Source organism: Trachemys scripta, chromosome 10 (assembly GCF_013100865.1).
Source record: "Trachemys scripta elegans isolate TJP31775 chromosome 10, CAS_Tse_1.0, whole genome shotgun sequence".
NCBI lineage: Eukaryota > Metazoa > Chordata > Testudines > Emydidae > Trachemys > Trachemys scripta.
In genome coordinates, this window is record NC_048307.1 from 30,945,009 (window position 1) to 30,958,912 (window position 13,904).

Sequence of the window (13,904 nt, forward strand, 5' to 3'; positions counted from 1 at the left end):
TCAGGCTCCCAAAAGTTCCCTCTGCCTGTGGCTACGGTGGAGACAATCCAAGGCTATGACAGTGTCCAAAGGAGCTAAGGAACTTTGCACCGGGTGTACCACAGTGATGGTTGTAGCTGTTGTACCCTGTCTATTTAAAAACCTTTATTTTGTTGGCTCCCTGTGCAGAAGGGGAGCGCATATATTGCAGAGGGCCCAGTCACTCATTACTGTGGAAATGCCCATGGGTGAGGGTTCTGAGAAGGGTTCGGGCCGTTTCCTTGGCAATGTTTTCCAAAATCACCCGGCATTGGGGAGGGAATGTGGAAACTTGCTTCCCCCACTGTGAAGCACATAGTGGGTCCACCGCAAACTCCAAGAGGGCCCAGCTCCAAGAGTTTAATACCTTTTCCTGCATGACATTGGGACATTTTGCAAGTTAGACTGTTAATAAGAAATTAATGTATCATTTTTAATGGTGCCCGGCTGGCTCAGAGGAGAATGGGCAGCATTTCTATGGCTGATCATTCAGAAATGCAGAGCTTATTTGGATGCTAGTATCCATTACTCCAGGCCTATTTTGAAAGCAGTTTTAATAGATGTATTTCAGTACTATCCACTGTCATGTTACTCAGCAGCTATCCTCCGGTTACCTAGCCTTGCAAAATACAACACTCAACTCTATCTACCAATGTCTGTAGTATCTGAGCACCTCACAAACATTAATGACAATGTCTTCAACACCCCAGTGGGGAGGGAAATATTATCTTCACTTCACCAATGAAGAACTGAAGTACAGTGCAACTTGACATAAATAAGTGGTATAAATTAGGGAAGCTTTTTAACAAGCGCCTTACCAATAATTGTCATTCTGTTAAACTCCAGTTCTCCAAGACCTTCAGAGGGCTTGTCTGCACAGTGATTTAATGCGCGCCAAGCCAGCGAGTGATTCTACAGTGCACTAGCATGCTATGCATTCACTGCTCATGTGGGCTCTGCCATTGCACGCTAAAAGACAGAATGTTTAGTGTGTAGTAGCAGGGTTCACATGACCAGTTAGTGTGCAGCACGCTAGTGAAATGTAGATACACACCCTAGTTTGTCACACACTAAATCGCCATGTATACAAGCTATCACATTTTGCTAAAATTTCAGCTCCACTGATGGTAGCAATAGTGGGAGCAATAGTGTAGACAAGATGTGGCCACCGGCCAGAGACATGCTTTGAGCCAATGAAGACAACAGTGCTCAAAATGCCAGTGGCTGCCCAGAGCACTGTACACACTCATTCTCACCATTTTTACCACCAGTAGAGCTGAACCAGTGCACAGTCCAACAGTTCTTGGATTACTCACTTTCCTAACATTATTCTATATGGTTTCTTTTGGGTTGCAGCAATACTAGCAAACTTTGTCATCATAATTCACAATCGGTGCAGCTCTACTAGGTAGCTAAGGCAGAATCTCAACTATTCTTAGGACTCAGGCATTTGTACAACCATGTCTAAGTCTCATCTACACTACAGCTTCCACCGTTGCTATCATAGTGAGCTGCTATAGTCATGAATTGTGGCTACTAATGTTTTCTAGTGTAAACTAGGCTTTACTGACGATGGTGCAGACCTGGAACCCAAAACATTAGCCCTTCAGTACTGTAACAGTCCTCACCTGGACCCACAATATCCCAAATCTACTCCAGTCCTGACGCAGCACTCCCTTTTGTTGCCAGGGGGGTCTTGAGCAGAAAGGGCCAAGAAAGGAAAATTTGACAACTGCTTTATGATGTGGACAAATGCCTTCTAGGAACCAAGAGGGGACTTCCATTTACAGTATTCCTAATCAGGATCTTAACCCTGCTCTGTTGAAGAGACTTTACCTTTTATCTCCTGGCTGCTACAATAAGACTTTTTCATGGTAATAGCCAGCACGTTAATATTTCCATATAATAGCATTTTAATGATATTGAAATAGAGATATAAATCTATTTTATATTTAGAGGAAGTAAAAAGTTATTTTTGTCTTAAATACAAAATGTTATATATAGCTGCAATATCAATACACAGAAATCGGGGAAGCACATTTCATTTCATTTGTGCTTTACAACTCAGCAAACAACATTGACCAGGACAAAGAATAAAATATATTTTTATAAGCAAATATACAAGCTATCAGGTTCTCAGATGGTCCTGATGTTGCCTAGAATTGGCAGCAATGAATTCGGTTGCTGTATCAGGAATTGCAGTGGTAAGTCTCTGCTTTATGGTTAAAATAGCATCTGGCTAAAAGAAATGTGTCTTATGGTATTTCAGTGTCTCATCTCTACGGTGAACACTGGGAACTCTCTGCCTGGGAAAGGGAAGAATCTTTTCTATGGAAAAGAGATGTATAGGTTATAATCAGCTACAAGTTTTAAGTGAAAATGACACTTACATAACTGCATCCTGCAACACAGTCATTTTTTTCATCACATTTTGAGTTGCATAACACCAAACTTATAGTACAATATATCTGAACTCTTCAGGTTTAGATCCAGAAATATAATCCATTTATATATGGAACACAAGTTACCTACCAGAGGGAAAGCACTTGGTTTGCCAGGATGGGTGTGGTATGTTGATGACAATAGATCTGTTTTGTGCACTATATGGCATGCGTTGCTACAGCCTCTTTGTACACAATCCAGTATATAACCATGTGTGTGTAGAAGAGGAGAGAAGTGTTCTGGCTGCAGGGTTATGAAGTATGTGTAAGGAGGTAATGGTCCAGCTGCACATTTTTTTGCTATTTTCACAATAGTGAAATTAATGCACATTTATCATTATTTCAAATCCTTTCATTGCAAAAATGAGAATTGAGCAATTTGCTAAAACTTTACTGATCACGAACTGATGGAAACCCTGCTTCCTGACCTGAATTTTTAAAAGACAATTCCCATGCCATCATTGATACCTCTGTCAATTGTAGGAATGAGGGAAAAGGAGCTTCCGTGGCAGGGCCAGCTCCGGGCACCAGCTTGCCAGGTGCTTGGGGCGGCCACTCCAGAGAGGGGCGGCACATCCAGCTATTCAGTGGCAATTCGGCGGACGGTCCCTCACTCCAGCTCAGAGCGAAGGACCTCCCGCCGAATTGCCGCCGCAGATCGCGATCGTGGCTTTTTTTTTTTTTTGCGCCACTTGGGGCGGCAAAAACCCTGGAGCCGGCCCTGTTCCATGGGATCAAAAGCAATGTTACTTCCTGCCTCTAACAGCACTACTCCTGAAGTACAGGGGCTTTTCTCCTGAAGTACAGTTTTTCCTAATATGTACATTTTCCAGTGGATTATATACAAATTGCCTGAACTGGAACAGAAATGATTTAGGGGCTCAAAGGGCTTTGTGGCCGACCAGCAGTTTAAAACTTGAGGGTTCAGGACTGAAATACAACTCTGAAAGTCTTTTCTCAGTTCTACAATACTGCTTCCCCAAAGCTATGTGTACACATCAGGAGTGGACTCCAGTTTTAGCATTAAGGTTCTTACTCAAAAGCAGGTCCACTTAGGTAGAGATAGGTAGAAGTTAACAGTGACTTTACTTACACTGTTTACTGGTTTGCCAGTTAACAGAGAATGAAAATACAGATAGTATAGGTGCTGACATAATAAGAAACACTATCAGCGTATACTTAAAATTTCATTTCTAAAGCACTTCCTCCATCAAATGAAACTTCCCATCATTAGACAGTAAAGATTTCAGGCCTTTCGGTGATGGTTCGGGAGTATCAAGTGGCAAACATCTGCCACATGGTTGATTTGCATTCAGAAGTGCCAGATGGTAGGCATCTCAGCTGGGTGGGCTCGGGACATCCACTTCATAACCCCTCAGTGTCTTTTCCTCCTCAGCATTCCTTTATCACGTATGCAGGTTTTTGGACGTAAAGCTGTTGGGACAGAAAAGTGTGTTGTTTTAAGACTAATAATACATATTAACTGTGAAGTCACAAGTTAAACCAGGAGACAAGAATCAATTCCATTTTCCACCCAAGACAGAAAGCTATACCTTTCCTCCTTGGTACTGAGCCCCAAAGAAAGAGAACCCTCTCCACTATAAGAGTGATTAACAATTGAATCAAACTCCTAAGGGAATGGGTGGATTCTCCATCCCTTGAGCTCTTCAGATCCAGACTGGATGCCTTTCTGAAAAACATGCTTCAGCCAAACACAAGTTACTGGGCTCCTATAGGGGTAACAGTAAAATTTAATGGCCTGTAACATACAAAGAGGTCAGACTAGATGATCTCATGATTCCTTCTGGTATTAAAACACTTTGAATCTATGAAACCTTTTCTACAGTGAAAGAGGAGGGCAACTCTAAAAGAAAAATAAGCTAGAATCTAGCATGGCTCCTGACTGAACCAGAATGATCTGATGTGGAAGTTGTACATCATTCTATTTCTGAATGAAAGCTAGAAGAGCTACATATGCACAAGTACAAGTTTCTATTCTGGAGGAGATAGTTAAGAGGTTCAGATAGGGTGACCAGATGTCCTGATTTTATAGGGACAGTCCCGATTTTGGGGTCTTTTTCTTATATAGACTCCTACTACCCCCCAACCTCTGTCCCAATTTTTCACACTTGCTGTCTGGTCACCCTAGGTTCAGATAGAAGCTAAATCTGCTATGAGTTATAGCTGAATCGGACAGGTCACATAGGGAGGCACCACCTATGAGAGACATGGCAGGATGGCATGATAAATGGGATGGATGTGGAAGAAGGGGAAGGAAAGTGGAAGAACATGGCAATATGGTAAGGAAGAAGAGCATCATTCAATCTCAGTGCTAGCAATATACATTTCATCTTTGAAAAGTAGGGGATGACCCGAATGAGAAGAGACCAAGGATGGACAGCAGTCTAACCAGCTAACTAAAGGCAAGTCCTGCATGGGAGCAGCTCAGAAGCAGCAGCAGGTGATCCTCACTCCTCAGTTGGGTTGATAGTGAAGAATGAGACCTAGACCATCTCTGACCCAGACACAGGGTGCTATCATGACCACCCAGTGCTGGCACAAGAGATGCGACAAGAAGTCAAAGTGTAACTGTTCTGTACAGGACACGGTGACACCTGGATTCCTTCTTCTTCAGCACTGATCTTGCAGGTCAACACAGAATTTAGGTAACACATAACAGAGGAAACAATGGGAAAAGGATTGGGTGCAGGTGCTGGAAAACTAGCTCTGAATCCAATTGATTGCATGATATGGACATTTTTAATTCCTATATTGTAGGTGTGGTTGAGGCAAAATTTCTTTCTCTTAGGGTCTGAGTTGTGGGCAATATGAGAAACCTGGACTCCTCAGAGTCAGGAACCAGGGTGTGGGAGGTCAGGTTCAATGGTTGAAGGCGTAAGTGGTTGGGCCTGAGAAGTCAAGCTAGAGTCAGTAGTCGGAGTCCAGAGCCATGGGTCACATCAAGGTCAATAGCCAGGGACTGGAGCCTAGGGTTGAGCCAGGGTCAATAGCCAAGAATCGTAGCCAAGGATCAAGCCGGAGTCAATAGCCAGAAAACAGGGGGCAGGGCAAGGAGGTAAGAATAATGCTGGATCTGTTTCAACAGCAAGTCAGGGATCTGCCTTGTTCCACAGACAACTTCCTGATACTCCCTCCAGCTTAAATAGTATGTCTAGGTCAATCAGAGGTCATAGTAGGGGCTGCCAGTCCTCTCTACCATGGTCAGCACTTCCAACAGTGGCTGGTCTCCCAGAATGTATGGTGCATTCATGATGGCTCTGCCGTGGCAGCATGGAAGTGCTGGGGTCAAGTCCCATGAACCTTCATATCATGCCCCACCTCCTTCAGGGGTGCCCCTGGGGTATTGTAGGACCAGATTGTCAAGGTGATATTTGTGAAACTCTTGTACAAGTCTAGGGATGTGAACATTACCAGCAGGCTCCTAGGAGCACTCTCTGGGACCACAACCTTCCCAGCCTATGAGGTACCACAACTGATCCCACTTCAATCTAGAGTCCAGTATGGCCTGGACCTTGAACCGGAGAGGGAAGTGGATGTGTTCGGTCAGGGAACAGGCATTCAGTGTATGGTTTCAAGAGAGAAACAAGGAAGATCAGGTGCAATTTGAGGGACTAGGTAAGCGGAGTTTGAAAGTGACAGAGCTGATTTTCTGACAAATCTGGTAGTTTCCAAGGTACCGGTGGTCTAGTTTGCGAGATGGCCTGTTCATGGTGAGATTCTTAGCAGATAAGAAGAACAGGAGTACTTGTGGCACCTTAGAGACTAACAAATTTATTAGAGCATAAGCTTTCGTGGACTACAGCCCACTTCTTCTTATGCTCTAATAAATTTGTTAGTCTCTAAGGTGCCACAAGTACTCCTGTTCTTCTTTTTGCGGATACAGACTAACACGGCTGCTACTCTGAAACTTAGCAGATAAGCAGACCTTCTTGTGTCCTGAAAAGACTGGCCCCTTCTGTCTCTGGCTGTCTGTGTACCCTGTGTAGTCCTTCTTAACATCCTCAAAGTGTCCCCTTCGTCTTTCTTTTATGCGGTGGATTCATTGAACCAAGTCAGTAGGTGGTGGGTTCAGGGAGGCTACTGGTACTGCAGGAGGAAATGGGTGAATCCATCGTTAGCACAAAAAAAAAAAAAAAGAGCTTTTCCCTGTGGAGGCACAGTTGGTGTTGTATGCAAATTCAGCATATAGTATGAGGGTGTCTTGGCTGTAATTAAGAAAGGACTGTAAATATTGCGCAAGTACTTAATTCATCCTCTCCATCAAGCCATTCGTCTGCAGGTGGTATGCTGAGGAGGCATAAGCATGGATGTTTAGTAGCCTGAGGGTTTCGCATCAGAGGCAGGAGAGCCCAGGGAGGCAGAGGATATTTGTTACTAAGAGCTGAGCCATCATCTGAGCTGACGGTATGTGGGCACAGGAGAGGAAGTGTGCCATCTTGGTCAATTGATCTACAACTGTTAGTACTACTGTGTGGCCATCTGATTTGGGGAATTCTACGACGGAATCATGGCACTGGCTGTCCATGGTTGGGGCAGAGTCTCCAGAGGCATGAGGGTGCCAAGAGGTTGGTGTGCAGCATCTTGGTGCAAGTGCATAAGTCACATGAGTCAACATGAGCCTGAATTTCAACCCACATCCAGGGCCACTAAAAGGAGCGGGAGGCTAGGCAGTAGATTTTGAGGCATCTGAAGTGCCTTGCTAAGGGGCTGCCTTGACTCAAATATAGTACCTACAACTATATATGGGGCAGAACATATATGGGGTGTGATAGACCCAGGCCAGTTGGGTACAGCAGAGTGGTAGAAGGCAGATATACTGGCCACTGGATAAGCAGTTTTCTGTTCCCTGACTGACCAGAGTGGGGTCTGCTCCAGGCTAGTGTGGACACATGACTCCAATTAGCCTGAAAAGAGTCAGGCGAGGCCGTTAAGCTAATGTGAACACCTCACTCTAATTAAGGCCCCTCTGATACTGTAAAAGAGCTCACTCTGGTCAGGCTGGGGGAAGGAAAAGGCAGCCAGAGGAAAGGAGTGTGGCTGAAGGTCTAGGTAATGAAGATACCCTCAAGACACTGGGATGGGAGCCCTAAGGTAAGGGTGAAGAAGGTGCTGAGAGATAGAAGCAGGGGAGCTGTGGGGAGTGGCCCAGGGAAGTGTAGCAGCTCTGGCGGTGAAAGGTCGCCTGCCAACAGCTGCTGTCACTAGGGTCCCTGGGCCAGAACCCAGAGTAGAGGGCTGACCCAGGTTCCCCCCAACCCGCCACTACAGAAACACCCTCCTGGGAGGGGAAGTCAGACCCCTTTCAGAACAGGAGGCTAAACTGTTCTTGAATAAGCCTGTAAGTACAACAGAGACTGTGGGAGTTCTCTCACCAATCTCCTTGCTGGCTTATGATGAAAAGGGCTCAGTAGACTGTAACCCTGACCCTATAAGCAGAGTCAGGATGAGCTCTACCCTGACATCTGGTGGTGAATTATGGCGAGTGTGGAAAAGAACTCCAGGGGCTGATCTTGTTTGCATAGGCACACCCACCCGCATGGCATGAAACAACAGCAACTGAAAGTGGTTACTTTGGCTGGTGTGGGATCCCCAGTTTCTTTGTTATTGGGGCAGGAAGAATAAAGTTTTGTTACCCTGATTCTGTGAATCAAGGCCAGTGGAACTGTTGTATGACAGAAGGACTGAGTGAGTCCTTCACCATTACCTAAGTAGCACTTGCTTGATAAGGGGCATGGGTTACAAAACCCAGTGAATTGAGAGAGGATGTGGACAGGTATTTGTATCTGATGGTATGGGTCCCCTCTGAGTAGGGTTACCATATTTAACAAATTAAAAAAGAGGACCCTCCATGGGGCCCTGGCCCCGCCCATTTCCCACCCCCAGCCCTGCCCCAACTCTGCCCCTTCCCCGCCCCAACCCCGCCCTAACTCCACCCACTCCCAGCCACGTGGAAAGGGCTGCCCGAGCGCTACCGGCTTCACAGTTTGCTGGGCAGCCCCCAGACCCTGCGCTTCCCCAGTGCAGCTGGAGCCCGGGAGGGGAAGCGCCCAGCCGGGGGCGCAGGGTCTGGAGGCTGTCCGGCAAACCGTGAAGCCGGTAGCGCTCGGGCTTCGGGCAGCCCCTATGCCTCCGACTGCCCAAAGCCCGTAGCGCTCGGCTCTTAAACAGAGCCGAAGAGTCAGGGGAGGAGCAGAGCCTCCAGCCGCAGCGGCTTTGGGCAGCCCCCATGCCTCCAGACCCTGCGCCGCCGGAGCCCAGGAGGGGAAGTGCCCGGCCAGCGGCGCAGGGTCCAGAGGCAAGTGGGCTGCCTGAAGCCCATAGCGCTTAAACAGAACCGAAGAGGCAGGGGAGGAGCAGAGCCGCCGCGGGAGGGGAAGTGCCCGGCCGGCATTTTCCCCCCGGACGGGGCTTTGATTGCCGAAAAGCCGGACATGTCCGGGAAAAACCGGACGTATGGTAACCCTATCTCTGAGGGCTTGAAACACCAATTGCACCACCTCCTCTCTCCACTGTTGAATGTAAGAGCTAACTTTGATTCCATTAGGAGTCTAGTTACAGGCTGCTGAGCTGAATTCACTTTGGGCCAATGGTGCACCAGCACTAGGGCTCCCCTACTCTGAGCTGAAATCACACAAGAGTTAAAGTTATTAAGTGGGGGAGCCTGAAGCTATATTGCTAAGCAACTGGCGGAGCAATTTGTGGGGATGACTGGAGGAGCAGCGAGCGGCGCTGAGCCTTGCGGGGATGGTTGGAGTGGCCCAAGGAACGGCAAGTGGAGCTGTTTGCGGGGACTGCTGGAGTGGCTCACAGGTCACAGTGCGGAGCAGCTTGTAGAGCAGAGCGGTTCGTGGGATAGCAGGAAGTGGACTGGCTCGTGGTGAAGGCTGCGGCGGAACCCCACGGAGAGACAGCCGGCCTCGGATCACATAAGGTGCCCCTTAACACCCTGCGTGCCCCCCTTTTACTCTGGGGCTGCACTGACCAGGGTCAGAGACTTTGGGGGTTGTTGGACTTTTGGGACTTTGGGTGGATGCTGGACCCAAGAGACTTTGGGGGTGTTGGACTTTGGGGACTCTGGGTGATTTTTGGGTTGCTGGATTCAAGAACCAAAGGGAAAGGACATAGCCCAATTTGCTGGGGTAGGTGTTTTTTTTGCTCATGGTTTGTGTTATGAATCCTGTTTGTGGTGTTTTTCCAATATAATGCTGATGCCGTTTACCTCATGTTATTAAAAATTTTCTGCTACACTCAGACTCCGTCCTTGCGAGAGGGGAAGCATTGCCTCTTAGAGGCACCCAGGGGGTGGCATGTAATTGTCCCAGTTCACTGGGTGGGGGCTCGAGCCGGTTTTGCATTGTGTTATTGAAACGGAACCCCTAGATACAGAATCCGTCCCTTGTTGCTGCCAACTTAGATGGGCAGAAGGGTTACACCCTATAGAGAGAAGGACTACGTGGCGGGGCCCCGACAGGGATGACTAACAAAAAAAAAACATGTAAAGAAAAGCCTTTCATTTCTTCCATGTATTATTTACTTTCCATAACTATATAAATAGTAAAATTATATATTATGTACATTGCATCATATATGCTGTTGATCGGTTATTAATGAGCACCGTTTCAAATGTGTGGATCCCCGCTACTCCCTGGGGGTGTGCTAGGGTGACCAGATGTCCCGATTTTATAGGGACAGTCCTGATTTTGGGGTCTTTTTCTTATATAGGATCCTATTATCCCCACCCCCGTCCCGATTTTTTACACTTGCTGGCTGGTCACCCTAGTGGTGTGCACATGTGTGGGTCCCAGCTGCTCCCTGCCCCCCTCATTGAAGCAGGTGTGCAGAGTTACTGCCCTGGGAACTGCAGGGCACCAGTGGACATGGAGCTGCCTGGAGGCAGGGCAGGGGCTGACTGGAAGTAGGGTCTGGCTACGGGCAGGGCAAGGGGTGCGGGGCTGGTTGGAGACAGCGGGGTGTGGGGTGGGCTGGCTAGCTTCAGGCAGGGCTGCAGGGGGGTGCGGCAGGGGTTGGCAGGGCTGGAGACAGAGGAGTGCAGGACTGGCTGGCTTCAGGCAGGGGTGTGTGGCAGGGGTTGGCTGGAGATAGGGCAGGAGGTGCAAGGCTGTCTGCAGGCAGGGCAGGGGGTGCAGGGCTGGTGCAGGCAGGGCAGGGGGTCAAGGCTGGTGCGGGCAGGGGTGTGTGTGTGGCTGGCTGGCTTCGGGCAGGTCCGCAGAGGTTGGCTGGAGACAGGGCAGAGGGTGCGGCGGGGGGTGGCTGTGGGCAGGGGTGCGGCAGGGCTGGCTGCAGGCAGGGCGGGGGCGCGGGGCTGGTGTGGGCAGGACAGGGGGTGCAGGGCTGGTGCGGGCAGGACATGGACAGGGGGTGCAGGGCTGGTGCGGGCAGGACAGGGGGTGCAGGGCTGGTGTGGGCAGGGGGTGTGGGGCTGGAGGCAGGGCAGTGGGGGCAGCAGTGGCTGGCTGTGGGCAGGGCAGGGGGTGCGGGGCTGGTGCGGGCAGAGGGTGCAGCAGAGGGAGCTGGATCCCCAGCCCTTTAAATAGCCCCCGAACCCCCCGCTCAACAATTTTCTTCAACTGGGTCCCCAGAAAAAAAGTTTAAAAACCATTGGCCTAGATGAAGGGGTCCTGCTGTCATGCTGGGGCAGGAGGAGCTTGAACTAGAAGGTTTGCCCTCATAGGGTGGGGTGGTGGTGGCGGCAGGGAAGGGAGGTATATTTACTGGAACTTCCCCACTTTCTATACTTTTGGTGATTGTATATCTGCCAAAAAGCGTGCCTGTTATTCATTCTGTGTCTGCGGAAAGTGGGCAAAAGGTTCTCGTAAAGAAATGAAACTCACCTGGGTCAGCAGCAATCTGCTTCTGTTTGGAGTTTGTAACAATTTGATTTTCGTTCATCATTCGTACATCCTGATCCTCTACACGATTGCTGCAAAGATGAAAAGCAGACCAATAGCAGGGAGAATCAATAGTCCATAGATACCACTGCAGCTACGGGGAAGCACACTGCAATGTGTTACCTAAACCACTGTGAGGCTGTACTACTGACACCACTGCCTTCTGTGAGTCACAGTCTGGAAGGGTGAGGCTTCACCCTCATATAGCCCACAGCTATAAACCTAAGAACCTAAAGTTATTCCTCACAATTGTATTTGTTGGGAGGGGTGCTCTCAAACGCACATTCCAACTGCTACTACCACATCCACTTTGCAGCCTATTCCGACCTTCTCTAGATGCAAAATCTGACCATCTGAACCAAAATCTGTTTTTAAATCAACTTCATTAAACCAGTGCCATGTACCCATGTAGACATTCTTGAATCAGTTTGCAACCATCCTAAATTTATTTAGCTTAATTTGGTAATTTACTGAATTAAGCTAAATTGATATAAAAGAGTTATAAACCAATTTCATACATTTATAGATTTCAAGGCCAGAAGGGACCATTATGATCACCTAGTCTGGCCTCCTGCATCATACAGGCCAGATAAGTTTACCCAGTGATTCCTGCATCAGGACCATAACTTCTGGTTGAACTAAAAAATATCTTCTAGAAACACATCAATTCTTGATTTAAAGACTGTACGCAATGGAGAATCAAACCTGTGGTAAGTTGTTCCAATGTTACCAAATTATCCTCACTGCTGAAAATGTTCTCTTTCTTTCCAGTTTAAGTGTGTCCATATGGGAGTGGTTTATTTAAAAGTTTATTTTAGTTAAACCAATGCAACATTTGTGTGTAGACTGCAGACAGACTGTCTGTTCCTTTTATGAGCAGGAATCAATAGCTTCAAAATCTAATCAAATTTAAATGCTATTAAATACAGAAAAAATGTCAACTGATTAATAACTACTGATTCCTTCTGGCCTTAAAAAAAAATTAGAAAAGCTATTTCTAATAGCTATTTATCCTAAAACAGGATCCATCTAGGAAGTAAAGACAAGAAGAAAATGATTCATATCATGTGAGACACTTTTTCAAAGAACCCACAGATCAGCCAAGACTCTCTCATGATCTGCATATGGATAAAACCTCTTTCTCCCTCCCAACCTACCTAAAAAGAATTCCAATTTACATGCAAGAGTGACACCTTCCTATCCTATGCAAAGTGGCCCATTGCACATTGTGAATGGATCAAGAGATGAATGGGGAAGCTGCAAGTTAAGCAAACTAGAGATGACTGGCTGTAAGACTGAAGGTCAAATTGGGCAAACTACCCCAAGAAAATCAAAGCCACATGTTTTCACCCGAAATTATAAATTATATATTGCTTTCCTTGTAAATCAAATATCCCCTGGATAATCTTTCACCCCAAATTAGAAGCTACAAGTTTGTTTGCCTTGTGAGTCAGATCTATCTCCTTCAATCTATATCTATATCTATATCTATATCTATCCTTCTTGTTCTACTGTCAGTCTTAAATAATGTGAAATGCTTATGTACAACTAAAGAATGCATTGAGTATGTCCTCCAGATTTAGAAGATGAGAAGGGATTTTGTTGGTTTTCATTGTAAATAACTGGTGCACTCTAGAAGTAATAGGAATTGTCTGGCACAAGGAAGAAGGAATGTTGAAAGATATAACTTTGGGATAGTAAGAGAAATTGCTAAAAGGGGTGGATCCCAATTGATAGTAGGGGCTAATAACGAAATACAATCCTTGAAATGAATTGAACATATAAAGGCTTCCGATAAGAAAAGGATTGAAGAAATTTGTGTACACCTACACTATGGGATACCTATGGAAGCAGCAGAAAAATGGAGAGAGCTGAAATCGGAGCATTCACTTGGCACATGTTCAATAGAAATCAGAGGGTGGCCCCTCCAACCAGCCTTGAAATTAGAGTATATAAAATTGAGGTCACCACGTGCAAATGGAGAGTTGACTGAACTGAATAAGAAGCTGCAGAATCCTAAGTGTGACTGATGCCCAGACCAACTGGGTGGAAAGGACTCTCCCCCATCCCAGGTTAAGTGGATATGATGAAGTGATGAGATTTCATTTCGAAGACTGTATTTCCCCTTCTAATCTTTAATATAAATAACTGTAAGTTATCTTGCCTAGTCTACACTTTCTAGTGAGACCTAAAGTAACCGTATTTTAGATTTTAATTCCTTTGCATGGCCAAGCAAATTGGCCTATGAGAGATAAACAATAACTTTAAGCAATTGCTTTTGACATGCTAAACTTTTCACTGTTGGACCAATCCATTCAAACTGTAGTAACCACACTCTTAAAAGTGCCTTAAAGACAAGTTCATCCTTGGAATGTGATAAAAGTGCTAGGTACTAAAGAACTGAAACTGAATATCATAAGTAAATGTAATAAAAAATCTTGATAATTTACATTGTTGCTTGGTATAACTGTTGAGACAACTCCAGATAGTGATAATCGATTGCAAGACTGTATAT

At 46.4% G+C, this 13,904-nt stretch overlaps 1 protein-coding gene across 5 annotated transcripts in view; it reads right to left on the bottom strand.

Annotated features, from left to right (window-relative positions):
* Positions 1-2,095: 2,095 nt before the first annotated feature.
* KATNIP (katanin interacting protein) overlaps positions 2,096-13,904 on the bottom strand; it is a 189,030-nt gene continuing 177,221 nt past the window's right edge. For all 5 annotated transcript variants that reach the window (XM_034783910.1, XM_034783906.1, XM_034783907.1 and 2 more), the window contains 2 exons: positions 11,333-11,421; positions 2,096-3,893 (listed from right to left, as the gene is read on the bottom strand). In XM_034783910.1, coding sequence (XP_034639801.1) covers positions 3,835-3,893; positions 11,333-11,421 — 148 coding nt within the window. In that variant the 3' untranslated portion in view covers positions 2,096-3,834. The remainder of the gene's footprint in view (positions 3,894-11,332; positions 11,422-13,904) is intronic.